The 12,116-nt window shown below is 35.2% G+C and overlaps 2 protein-coding genes across 5 annotated transcripts in view; both read left to right on the forward strand.

Annotated features, from left to right (window-relative positions):
• Positions 1 to 1,477: 1,477 nt before the first annotated feature.
• LOC106342523 (nuclear pore complex protein NUP160-like) lies at positions 1,478 to 6,392 on the forward strand. Its single transcript, XM_013781481.1, has 15 exons — positions 1,478 to 1,966; positions 2,026 to 2,296; positions 2,365 to 2,425; positions 2,522 to 2,676; positions 2,739 to 2,920; positions 3,006 to 3,103; positions 3,342 to 3,459; positions 3,572 to 3,754; positions 3,834 to 4,020; positions 4,104 to 4,669; positions 4,830 to 4,992; positions 5,078 to 5,352; positions 5,453 to 5,643; positions 5,774 to 5,850; positions 5,957 to 6,392. The coding sequence occupies exons 1-15, from the start codon at positions 1,613 to 1,615 to the stop codon at positions 6,199 to 6,201; spliced, it is 3,126 nt and encodes a 1,041-aa protein (XP_013636935.1). The 5' UTR covers positions 1,478 to 1,612; the 3' UTR covers positions 6,202 to 6,392.
• Positions 6,393 to 7,251: 859 nt separating this feature from the next.
• Positions 7,252 to 12,116, forward strand: part of LOC106342395 (putative GATA transcription factor 13) — a 6,762-nt gene continuing 1,897 nt past the window's right edge. The window contains exons 1-4 of one of the 4 annotated variants that reach the window (XM_013781310.1): positions 7,252 to 7,471; positions 7,586 to 7,828; positions 8,218 to 8,794; positions 9,409 to 9,413. In XM_013781310.1, the coding sequence (XP_013636764.1) occupies positions 7,598 to 7,828; positions 8,218 to 8,784 (798 nt within the window). In that variant the 5' untranslated portion in view covers positions 7,252 to 7,471; positions 7,586 to 7,597 and the 3' untranslated portion in view covers positions 8,785 to 8,794; positions 9,409 to 9,413. Of the gene's footprint in view, positions 7,472 to 7,585; positions 7,829 to 8,217; positions 8,955 to 9,408; positions 9,414 to 12,116 lie in introns of those variants that run through there. The other 3 variants (XM_013781311.1, XM_013781309.1, XM_013781312.1) reach the window with 3 other exon arrangements.

The raw sequence follows: 12,116 nt of genomic DNA on the forward strand, positions 1-12,116 counted from the left end.
TCGATCGATATTCCAATGGGCGTATCGATCGATACACCTTTTGCACCGTCGATCGATTATTCAAGTGTGATATCGAGCGACGCGCTCGAGTCAAGATTTATGCGCAGGTTGAATGAATGCTTACTAAGCTCACTAGATCAGCTCTCGCCTTGCTCATAGCAAGAAACATAGTTCTATTAGAATGTTTTCAGGATGAGAATAAAGCTTTCGCTTTTATCCATCAATCCAAGGGCATGTTCTAGGTAGCTAATCTAGACACATGCATTAATGAACAATCACAACTCAACAATCTATAGTTGGGGCTAATTCCTCCTAACCTATTTAAACTCTAAAATCTACCAATGAAACTACTCAGACATGGCTAAGCAATTCATAACAACAGTTAAGTATAAAAACTTCATTAGAATAGTGAATAAATATCAATGGAGTTCCAATCACAAATTATAACTTTGGATATTCTCTCCTATCTATCAAAATCCTAAAAACCTTTGCTGAAAATAATAAAACAATGAAACACAAGAAAAACACACTTTGCCTCTAACATGGCGGCAAAGCTTATATAATTAGGATAAAACTCGTCAGGGACAATCTTGTAAAATGGTGAAATCTTGGGCTTCAAGTCGGTTGTGACCAAACGGCTTTATGCGCGCTTCGCTGTCGATCGATACCAGTGGATTTTAGAGCAATCTACGAAATGTTAAGTTCAATAACAGTAGATTTTAAATGGGTTTTTAAAATTCATGTTTGAATAACAGTGGATTTGTAATTTTAAAACAAATCACCTAAAAATCTCAGTTGAATACACCTGTCCCTCTTAGATCCAAACAAAATAATTTTTTAAAAAATTAGGTGCAAAAATGACATCGAACTCGGGTCTCGGGATATTAGGGGTGTCAGAAAAAAGGGATTTAAACCAGCTGAACAAAGCCTACATATAGTTGATATCCCTGTTCTAAAAATCGGCCGTCTAGCCGCCTAGGCGCTACACGTCATTCTTCCGCCCCGATTTATGCCAAATCGGTTAAAAAAATCGGATATCCGATTTTTTCCGCCTAGACCGCCTAAATGACCGCCTAGCCGCCTAATCTATTTTTTTAATAATATTTTTATTTGTTTATTTGATCTAAAATTTTATTAATAATATTTTTATTTATTTATTTGATCTAAAATTTTATAAATATCATTTATATTCATAATTTTGATAAAAATTACACTATATTAAGTTTATATATTCTATTTGTGTGTTTTATACAATCTTAAACATGAAAATGTATTAATGTTATACACAATTAAAGATTAACATGTTTTATAACATAGTAAACCATCTAAAAATTTCGTCCTGCATAATTTCCGATTAATCTCCGATTTTCTTTTTAGGCGCTAGGTCCAACCTTACCGCCCGCCTAGCGCCTAACGCGTTCACGAACAGGGGTTGATATAATGATCTTATAAGGTATAGATGGAATAGTGTCTAGGAGGAGGTTCCACTAATCGTTCCAGTTTTATAGGAACCAACACACTTAATGGGCCGAGAAATTAGTAGGTCCAATAAGAATAGTGTCTTTGATAATCGTAATGGGCGGAACCGGAGTGTCGCTTTCCGAGAAGAAAGATGGAGGAGAATCGTCGGAGATGGCGTGGCGGTAGGGAGGTTCCAGGTGCCGGCGGCGGAAAAGCCGTAAAGTGGATCGATATATCGGTACCGTCTCCTTGTGGTATTGATTCGAATTCAACTGAGGACGATGGATGTGTTGTGCTTCCTTCTTCTTCTTCTTCAGAAGACTACGCTTCTAGCCTTATGATTGGGGAACCTCCGATCTCTTTCGTTTGGAGAATCAACCAAACAAGCTCAAACGTTATGGAGGTTCTGCAGCTCTCTTCTAAATCTGGATACCCATTAACTGGGATTCGTTTCGCCTTTGCTCATAGACTCTCTCCTTTTGCCTTTCCATTCGTCGCCCAAGAGGTAGATTAAGGAATCTTTGATTCTTTCGTTTATTGCTTAAACCGAATTGGAATTTGCAGGGTAGTGCTAGTGGTCCTCTCGCCTTCTTTCTTTACGCCGTCACGCCGTCTGGTGTTGTCTACGTCCTTAATCTCTCAAATGCGTTGGCCTATACGTCTGGATCAGTCTTCCATTTGATTCACGTGGTTGTGGATGTTCGACCTTACTTAAACGAAGCTCAAGCTCATGTTACCAGTGTCACCGCATCGCCTGGCTTCATTTTCCTTGGGAGATCTGATGGTTGTGTCTCTTTCTTCCAGCCTTTTGTGCCTCCTCAGGAACCGTCATCAGGTAGAATCGCAGTCTCTCACTTTGATAATGTTTATTCTATTCTCTTATCATCCTTATTTTCCTTGTAGGTTTCAACCAGGAGCTGCGTGATGATGATACTGGGTTTCTTCGTCGATTGGGATTTGTAAGGCAAGCAATTCTCTTATCATCATCTTTGCTTTTACTTTTGTTCATATATATACTTAGAAGAAATAAATAAAGTACTCTTATAATGTGCAATTGTAGGGAGACAGATGTTGCAGCCGTGGCAGATTTATCTATATCAGAATTTAATGGAAGAATTTTTATGAATGTGCTTCATGCGGATGGGAGATTACGTGTCTGGAATATTCCGACTCGTACTAAGCTTTTGTGCACTAGTGTAGCTGATGATGATAACTGTGAGTTTTATTTGTCTGTTTGATCATCCATCATTTAACTCTGTTTTAACTTTTTCATGCAGTGTTTATCCCCCGGAGGTTATGGGTGGGTAACGCTGATTGCGATACCCACATCATTCCATTTGCGGTCTTGTTCACATATAATGGGGTCAACATAATTTCTGTGTTTTTTATACAGTTTACCTTTGAGAAATTTATATCATTTTCTCTATATCCTGGATATCGCAATATTCCACTGCAAGGGGTACGGTACTTCTGAACTTCTATGCCGAATTTGCATTTTCACATCTTCTTTTTGAATTTCATATCCTTATTCTTTACTTTTGCAGGGGGGATTGAGGGATGTCAGATTTACATCCGACACTATCTGGATCTTAAAAGCCGATGAATTGATTTCTCAAATGCTGCCCCATAAATCTAGTAACAGGTAAGAATTGTTTCTACTGATCTGGCCGATATACTATATTCTGGTTGTCAAAATAGCAGGCTTAGCTAGAAAAGTTTGTTAGTATCTAAATTACGGAGGGAATTTTGCTATTCTAGTGTATCTTTATCATAATGGTTGTATTATTTACCATTGCAGATATTCTATTGTTCACTGCTTTGAATTTTTGTTTCTTGATGGTGGATATAGTCCTCTATTTCCAAATTATTTTCCTTACCAGGGAAACCCAGTCGTACATGTTACAAGAGGAATATATTTCTGAGCAGTTATTTCTGAGACCTGCGAGCTCTTCACATGATCTTCGGTTGACCACTCATTCACTATTTTCATCGGCAAAGGTTTTTCTTTATACAAAAATACCCAATCTGTTTCTGCTTAATGCATGTTATGCGGTAAAAGAATTGTTTATTTGTCTGAATCCATCTTAACCACCTTTATTGCACTTTGCAGGATCGAATTATGGGATTCATTTCGTCAATCTTCTTAGGCAGGCTTCTTTGTCTTGGAATTTTTGACAATGTTGCCTTGCGTCTAACTTTACGGGACCACAACAAACGCTGGAGTAATTCTGAGTTTCAATCTTTAAGTCTTGATGAGCTTAAAAGCGAGATTCTTTTACTAATTGAGCAAGAGGTTTGGTTTCTGCATAGTTCTTGTAGATACCAATGCATTTTACTAGCAAAGCTGAAAATTATATCTCTTCTCGTGTCAGGTTACTGGTCAGACTAGTATTTCAGTTTTTCGCTGGTGGGAAAGGTTTTGTTCAACGTATCTTGATCACTGGCGTAACAATAATGAACCTCGCACGTTGCTGGTTCAGTCAGATGTTATTGGTTTAGTTAGAAACAATTCGGTGTCACTTTTCTTTAGATCAGAGAATGCTGAGCGCAGCCATGGAGGTATGGAAAGGATTCTTAATAATTAGATCTCATTGTATTGCTTATAATCGCTTGGACTTGATATGGTGTCTGTCTTTTGATAGGGCCTTCTTCTGAACACAGCAACCTGACAAGCTTAGGCTCTGGAATGTCAACCGATGAACATGAGATTCTGTCGGAGGTACTAAATTGTACATTGAAGATCAGTAAGCAGTTGGGCACTGCTCCTTATGCCATGTATTTTGAATCAGTTACTGGGAAGTCAGTTATCTCTTCTGAAGAAATCCTGTCTCGCTTAGTTAACATCCTTGAGTCGGGATATGCGATGTCCATAGGTCGTACATGGTCGGATCTAGGTGCTGATAGAGCACGGGAAAGTAAGCTAGAAGCTCATAGAAATCTTAGAAGATTCTCCATTGATATGTTATTGTCTCTCTCTGCTCTATGTCAAAGGGCTGGATCTTGGGAAAAGGTTTTTACTATCATGGAGAAATATGTGCAGCAGCATCTGGTTCCTAAGAAATTTAGGCATAACAATAATGGCGAAGCATTATCTGATATCTGTAGTTCAATCCTCGTTCAAGCCACTTCACTGTTTGCAAAGGTTATGTTTGAGTCTGCCTTTGACATCGTCCTACTCCTCAGCTATCTCCTTAACATCTCTGCTCAGGTCAGTTTCCACTGTCTCATGTCACTGTCAAAATGTATATCATTATGGAAGCAGTGTAGTTTACATTTTGACATTAATCACACATTCTCTATTTTGTTTATATATTCTAAACTCAGTCATCCATTCTTCTTTTTCTTTCTTTGGCTTTCTCGTTCCGCAGGTTAATATGTCACAGCAAGACATATCCAACCTACGGCTTAAATTGCTTCCGATGATCCAAGATATTGTCTCAGAGTGGCTCATCATCCTTCTCTTTGTTACCACTCCGGCTGGGTCGACTTCAATGAATGATTGCAGCTTTAAACCCTCATCTTTACAGATTGGTAGGTTTTGGTGCGTGGGAAAATATTCCCCTAAGCTCATTCCTCACAGTCACATCCAATATTCACAGTTGTTTTATCATTACAGATAGCAGCATTGACAAAAGATCATGGAACAAAATGCTTGGGAAATGCGGTTTCTCATTGGCATACATCCTTCTACTTAGTGATCGAAGTTGTATTGTGGACAGCCGGTTTAACTTGAGATATCTTCCGAATTCAGAAACCATTACAAGTTTGGTACAAAACTTTGTTAGCTGGATTTGTTATAGTAAAACAGGAGAGGACTCTTCTTCTTTGCTAAGACGCTCATCTGAGCTTACTCTTAGGGTGGTTAGGAATGGACATGCTTATGCTGTTGAGGTAAAAAAACTGTCTGATGAACCTTTTCCAACAGTGTCTTTTCAGCAAACTGCTAGTTAAAATTAATTGCTGATTCTTCTGTTCTTTTTTCCTTTTCAAGCGAATCCTTGAGGTTGTGGAGGGAAGTTTACGCGGGGAGAAAACATTTGGACATGGTCAAGATACTAGTGGAGATTGGTGTCTTCTTCAACATCTCCGTGGTTGTTGCCTTCTTGATCAAGTACAACGTGGAGCATGTGGGATATTATTAAGAGAGAAGAAGATTAGTGATGCTACCCGCTGCTTCTTCAGGTTCTGTTTTCAACTTCTATTGTTCAACGTCTCTGGTTCAGTTATTTTCTAATATTATCAGTTACTTGGTATTTTCATAACATATATATTTCATGTGCCTACCTTTATCCTATCATGGTTCCCAATGTAGAGCTTCATCTGGTGAAGGATCTTGGAAGGCTTTGCACAGCTTGGCTACAGAAGCAGGATTTTCCCATTCCACAATTGGTGACCTTTTCAAAGAAATCTTTTGTTTCTCCTTTGCTAGTTTTATTATTTTGTAAACTAGCTGATTCATATAACCCCCTTTTTATCATCCATTTGGTTGAAGCAGGTACCAGTATTTCAGATGGTGAAAAGTCTTGTGCGACGTGGAAACTTCATTACTATGAATGGGCTAAGCAAATTTTTGAACGGTACAATATAAGTGAAGGAGCTTGTGAGTTTGCCTGTGCAGCCCTTGAGCAAGTAGATGAGGCTATTTCTTTCTTGGAAAGTAGTGAGAACGTCCGTGTACCTGTAACAGCTACCCTTGGTTTAAAAAAGCGCTCGCTTACCTCGCGCGCAAGGAAAGAATGATGTAAGAGGAAAACTTCCCGTCTCTACGCCGAAAAGCCAGTAGAAGTGGTCCTAAATATTATTACACAATGGTCATAAGCTAGTAGAAATCAAAACTCCATAAACGATAGAGAAACATCCATCAGACACATCTGTTCAATAACCGTGAAAGTTTAAGACCAGTTTATACAAATGAATCTGTCCAAATACCATAAGTATTTTCCAGCAGATAAAACATACCATCTATTTCTGATTCCATACATCATCGTAAGTTCTTCATAAACATTGTCTGCGAAACCAAGTAAAACCAAAGGAAGCAATTGAAATACATTCTAAGCCTGTCATGTAGACATCGAAACTCTAGCAATGTCCACGACGTAAACGTAATGATCAAAACGTAAACCCTGAACTATAAAAACTAAACTTTATGTATAACAAGAAATATCTAAACCTTAAACTATAAAATCAACCCTAAACCTTAAATATACAATTTTAATAGTTTAAGAAAATGATATATTTAAATTTTACAAGATCCATCCTAATTTTATTTAATTGTTTAGATTTCTTTCCCAGTTTTCCATTACTTGCAATTGTTATTTAGGTCATTAAATATTATAACCAAATGATTTATGAAAGAAAAATTAAATTAAAAAAAAAGTTTCCAACTAAATTTTTTTATCTATCTTGCTAAAATTTTTGTATCACTTGTACGTATTTCATAGGTTACACCACGTACAAAATTTATTCAACATATAGCATTGGTGCAAAATCTCAAAAATAAATAGTATGAGCTGTATATTTTATAGAAAAAGATATTTAGTAAAGGAGTAAGCTAAATATTAGTATCCATTTTAAATTATTTGCTTAATATAGTGTTTGAATTGACTCTCTATAAATAATATATGTCCATATTACATGCAACCTTGTAAAATTACAAAAGTGATATCCTTCTTTCTTATTATCATTGTCAATTTTGGTCAGATGTTACTTCATCTCATTCATAAATAAGAGTAAAAAAAAAAAAAACTAAAAAGAAAACCTACTGAAAACTCCGGTATGCATGACCGTATATTAACTATTCTCTCTCCCTCCCTTCACTCGTTTCGTTTCTTTCTCAGTTCTGTAATCCCTAAACCCCCAAATTCAAACAATTTTAGATTCTCTCTCTCTCTCTCTCTCTCTCTCTCTCTCTCTCTCTCTCTGCTTGGGGAATGCGTTCTGTGTAGTCAGCAGCTGTAACGCAAGGTCTCTCTCACTCACTCTCACTCTCCCTTTTCTGTCTTTCGTCAAGGTGGAGGAAGCTTTTCTCCTTTTATGTTCCGCTCTTGAAACGTTTGAGACAAAAAAAATATAACAAAACGATGTTTAATCGTCTTTGATTGTTATGTTACTGTGTTGTGTGCAGTGGGTGTGACAAATGAATAACGGCGGTTCGTGGTTACCTGAAGAGGAGTTAAAGGGTTTATCGGAAAACTTCTTTGATGATCTCATTAATCATACTGATTTGCTTCTTGAAGAGGACATGGAAACGGGCAATGATGATGATGAGGGAGATTGGGATGCCAAGTTTGAAAATCTCGTGCCTCCGCCATTGGATGTCTTGTCCTCTGAGTTCACTCACGGCCTGAGGAAGCCCGTGCCCACTTTGGTGAGTTTATTTATGCTTTGTCCCCATTTGCATTATGTTATTTGGATAGAGTCTATTTCAGTTTAGCTTTTCTTTCTTGAGTCAGATGTCAATTGACAAGAATAGTTTCCAGCTCAGCACATGTAAGAAGTGGTGATCAGTTATTATGGTAGTTTAGTTTATATATCAGTTATTTCCTTAATATATATAGCATAGTGTCAGTGTCAATCTGATATGAAATCATTGATAAGTGATTGAAGTTCATTCTGAAGAACTCTTGTATGTTCCATTAATTGACAGAATATATATATATAAGATCCTTTTTGTAAGGAGAGTACTGATCAAGGTCATGTCTTCACATTTTGGTTATGCTTTTTTCTGATTATGAGTTCTTAACTTAATGCCTGCAGAGGCAATCGAGTTCTTCAGAAGTCTCTTCCACCATCGATAACTCCCTTCATGATGTCAAAGTCTCTACGCTATTCCAGTCTTCAAGCGCACTCTCAGTCCTCGCCAATGGTTCCGTCTCGTTCCCCTTGAAAGGCACCAGAAGCAACCTGCGCAAACGCCCCACACCGCCCACATTCAGATCCCTCAAGTCATTTGCATCAGAGATGGTTCAGCAGTTTGCCCCTGATGATCCTGACTCAGAAACTTACCTCCCTTTTGCCAAGAAGAAACGCCAGAGGAAGAACAAGGACCAGTCATCAGTCTCTGACAGTCCACAACAGTTCAACGCAGATGGAACAATCCGCATGTGCACTCATTGCGAGACAACCAAGACACCACAGTGGAGGGAAGGTCCATGTGGGCCTAAAACGCTATGCAATGCCTGTGGAGTCCGGTTCAGGTCAGGCCGTCTTCTTCCGGAGTACCGTCCATCGTCAAGCCCGTCATTCATCCCAAGCCTGCATTCCAATTCTCACAGGAAGATCATAGAGATGAGAAGGAAATATCAAGACTTGCAACCGGGATGACCCCTTTACTGTTATGGAGAGATGTATTCAATATAGTTTTTGAGAGGATTTGAAGTAACTTTGATTTTCAAAAGAGCTTAGATGATTTTAGGTGCATTAGGAAGTCGTTATGATCTCTCTTATTAAAACATTTTAGAATCTAGTCTAAAATGATTTAGATTTTTCTTATTTTAACTCAACTTAAAAACTCTACTAAATCATTTTAAAATCATCATAAATCTCTTTAATTATTTTCGAGCAAAAAAATCTCTTTAAATTATTATTTAAAACTTTATATATATATATATATATATAATTGATGATTTCTTCTTTTTTTTTTGCAATCAAGGTATCCAAACAAATTGGTAATAACTAAGTGAAAAATATGAGTTTTCAGAAAAAGTAAAACACAAACACGTAGGGATCTAGGTTGCATAGAAACTTCGTTAAAGATTTATTTCATGTTTGTGAAACGTTTTCAAATCAGAATCTTTTGAAAATGCGTGGCAAGGCATTGAAGTCACTTTTCTTAAGAAACCTCATTTTGGAAATGCGTGTTTCCATTTTAGAATGACTATTTATCATTTGATTACTAACGATAACTTATTTCTATTTTCTTATACTTACCATAAAATGACTACTTAGTTTAGGTTTTATTTTCGAATAATAGAATAATTGATGTAAAAATAGTCATTGAAATAAAATTCTATATCTATACTATTATAGAATAATTGATGTAAAAACAGTCATTGAAATAAAATTATATATCTATACTATTAAAACAGAATCCTTCTTAGTATTATGTCCCTGACTTTTCCAATTAATTACAAAAAAATTCATTACCTTTTTCAATTGTTTTAAATGGTTTTCGGAAATTGAAAGCCCAACAATTAGAAAAGTAGTATGTTTATGTCCAATTAAACAAAACAGTCCAATAATTTAAACAATATATCCATCATTTTTTAAGCATATTTCGTGTATGTTTACTAACCCATCCATATTCATTTGTGTTCTAACCCTAGACCCTAAAACTCTATTCAAACCCTAACTCTATTCAAACCCTATTAACACCATCAAAAATCCGTTGTCCAAAAAACTATACCAAATATATTGGAGTTGATTATAATGCATATGTCTTATTTAAAATTTTCTTATATGAAATTGCCGAAATATATTAAATATTATCTTTCAATAATATTAATTATACTATTATAGTATATGGTTAGCATATTTCTTTTTTATTTGAAACACATGGTTAGCATATTTCGAAATCATTACTTTCAATGTTATTGAAGTTTTAAACAGCCAATAATATTTAAATATTTATATTTACCACATTTGGTATATAAATATAAATATAAAATATAATAAATAGAAACTAATAAATTTCCGGATTCAAATCAAATAAATTCCAAGAATATTCTCTATAACATCCATTTTCGTAATTGCTACATACAATAAATTCAAAAGATAATATATAGAAACAAGATTTTCCGATGTAACTAAATTAACTTGATGAACACGCAAAAACATATTCTGTTTGACATGGTAACTGAATTTTCAGAATACTAATCTTAAAAGATAGAGATATTCGATAATAAAGAGAGGATCCCCCAACTTATTTTTTATTCTTTGCTATATTATTTATACCTTAAATAAATAGATATGTAAATAAAATAATTTTCTAAATATTTCTCCCATTGTATTATATTGGTGATTCACAGTATGAGGATTTTTTATTTTACTTCAATTATTTGAAATGATTTAAAACAGATATGTAACCAGAACTAAAAAATTCAAAAATTTTATATATCCATAACACACAAAATATCAAAATATTCAATCACTTTAACCAAAACTCAACTTCATATATAACTAAAATTGTTCATATATTTCTAAACCAAAAACCACAACCAAACTGAAATCGAAAACCAATAAAATCAAATTAGAGTTAGAACGAAAAGCAAAAATGTTTATGGCGAAACAAATTAGTTAACAAACAGCTATATCAATAAATTTTTCAACAAATATACTTCCACGCTTTCAAATCAAAATCTAGTGACATGTTTAAATGAAGATCCGATATTAGAACGAAATGATCAAATTTGGACACGTTTTACTGATTTTATCCAAAAATTGACTATGATTCATGATCGGAATTTCATTTGAAATAACAGGACACCATGAAAAAGAAGGGAGCAATATGCACATTTAGCAGCTTCATTTAGATAACAGGACATCTAAAAGTTTGTTTTGTTGAACTCAGCCATGGTTTGTGTTTGAACCTTGGCTCCTGCAACTTCTTAATATAATAGTTTGTTGGTTAAAAAAAAGTACTAATATGAATCATTTTCTTACAGAAAAGTGGACCATAGTTCATTATCAGAGATTTTTCATTGAGATGGACATCTAGAAATCTGTTTTGTTGAATTCAGCCATGGTTTCTGTTTGAACCTTGGCTCTTGCAACTTCTTAATATAACAGTTTGTCGATAAATAAGAAAGTAATGATATGAATATTCTTTTAGAAAAATGGACCATAGTGGGAAGTTTCCTGCTCAGCAAATCACGATTTGTAAATGATTTTTTTCCTTAAATGTCAACACTCAACAACATGCTTTACATTAGTAAAGCATATTTATGTGCATCATTTACATACTTCTTTATGGAGATTGTGTATGCATATTTATGTGCATCATTTACATATGTAAAATAATCATTTGCAGGAGGATATAATTAGGTAATGCAAGAGATTATTCGTTTTCAGTCGGGTAGATTTTTATACCGCCTTAGGTTATAGGGTTTGAAACACAATCCCTGTTTTCTTACCCAGTTAGGAAAGAACATGTAGTGCAGTTTTTTAGCAAAAAAAGAACATGTAGTGCAGTGGAGAGTGTATATGATAAGGTTCTGATCGTAAATCAGGAAAGCATGGTGAAGTGTCTTAGGTCTTTCAGTTTAGCTTTTCTTTCTTGAGTCAGATGTCAATTGACAAGAATGGTTTCCAGCTCAGCACCTGGTGTGTACTGTGTACATTTAAGAAGTGGTGATAAGTTACTATGGTAGTTTAGTGTATGTATCAGTCATTCTCTGAATCCACCGGTCTGTTTATTATATATATATAGCATAGCATCATTGTCAATCTGATATGAAATCATTGACAAGTGAGTTGATAAGTGATTGAAGTTCATTCTGAAGAGCTCTTCTATGTTCCACAATTGACAGAATATAAGATCCTGTTTGTAAAGAGAGTACTGATCAAGATCATGTCTTCACATTTTTGGTTGCATTGAATATGTTTCTGATTATGACTTTTAACTTAGAGCATGATTTATTGGGGGTTCTTTTTTTTTT

The sequence above is a fragment of the Brassica oleracea genome, chromosome C4, assembly GCF_000695525.1.
Source record: "Brassica oleracea var. oleracea cultivar TO1000 chromosome C4, BOL, whole genome shotgun sequence".
Classification (NCBI taxonomy): domain Eukaryota; kingdom Viridiplantae; phylum Streptophyta; class Magnoliopsida; order Brassicales; family Brassicaceae; genus Brassica; species Brassica oleracea.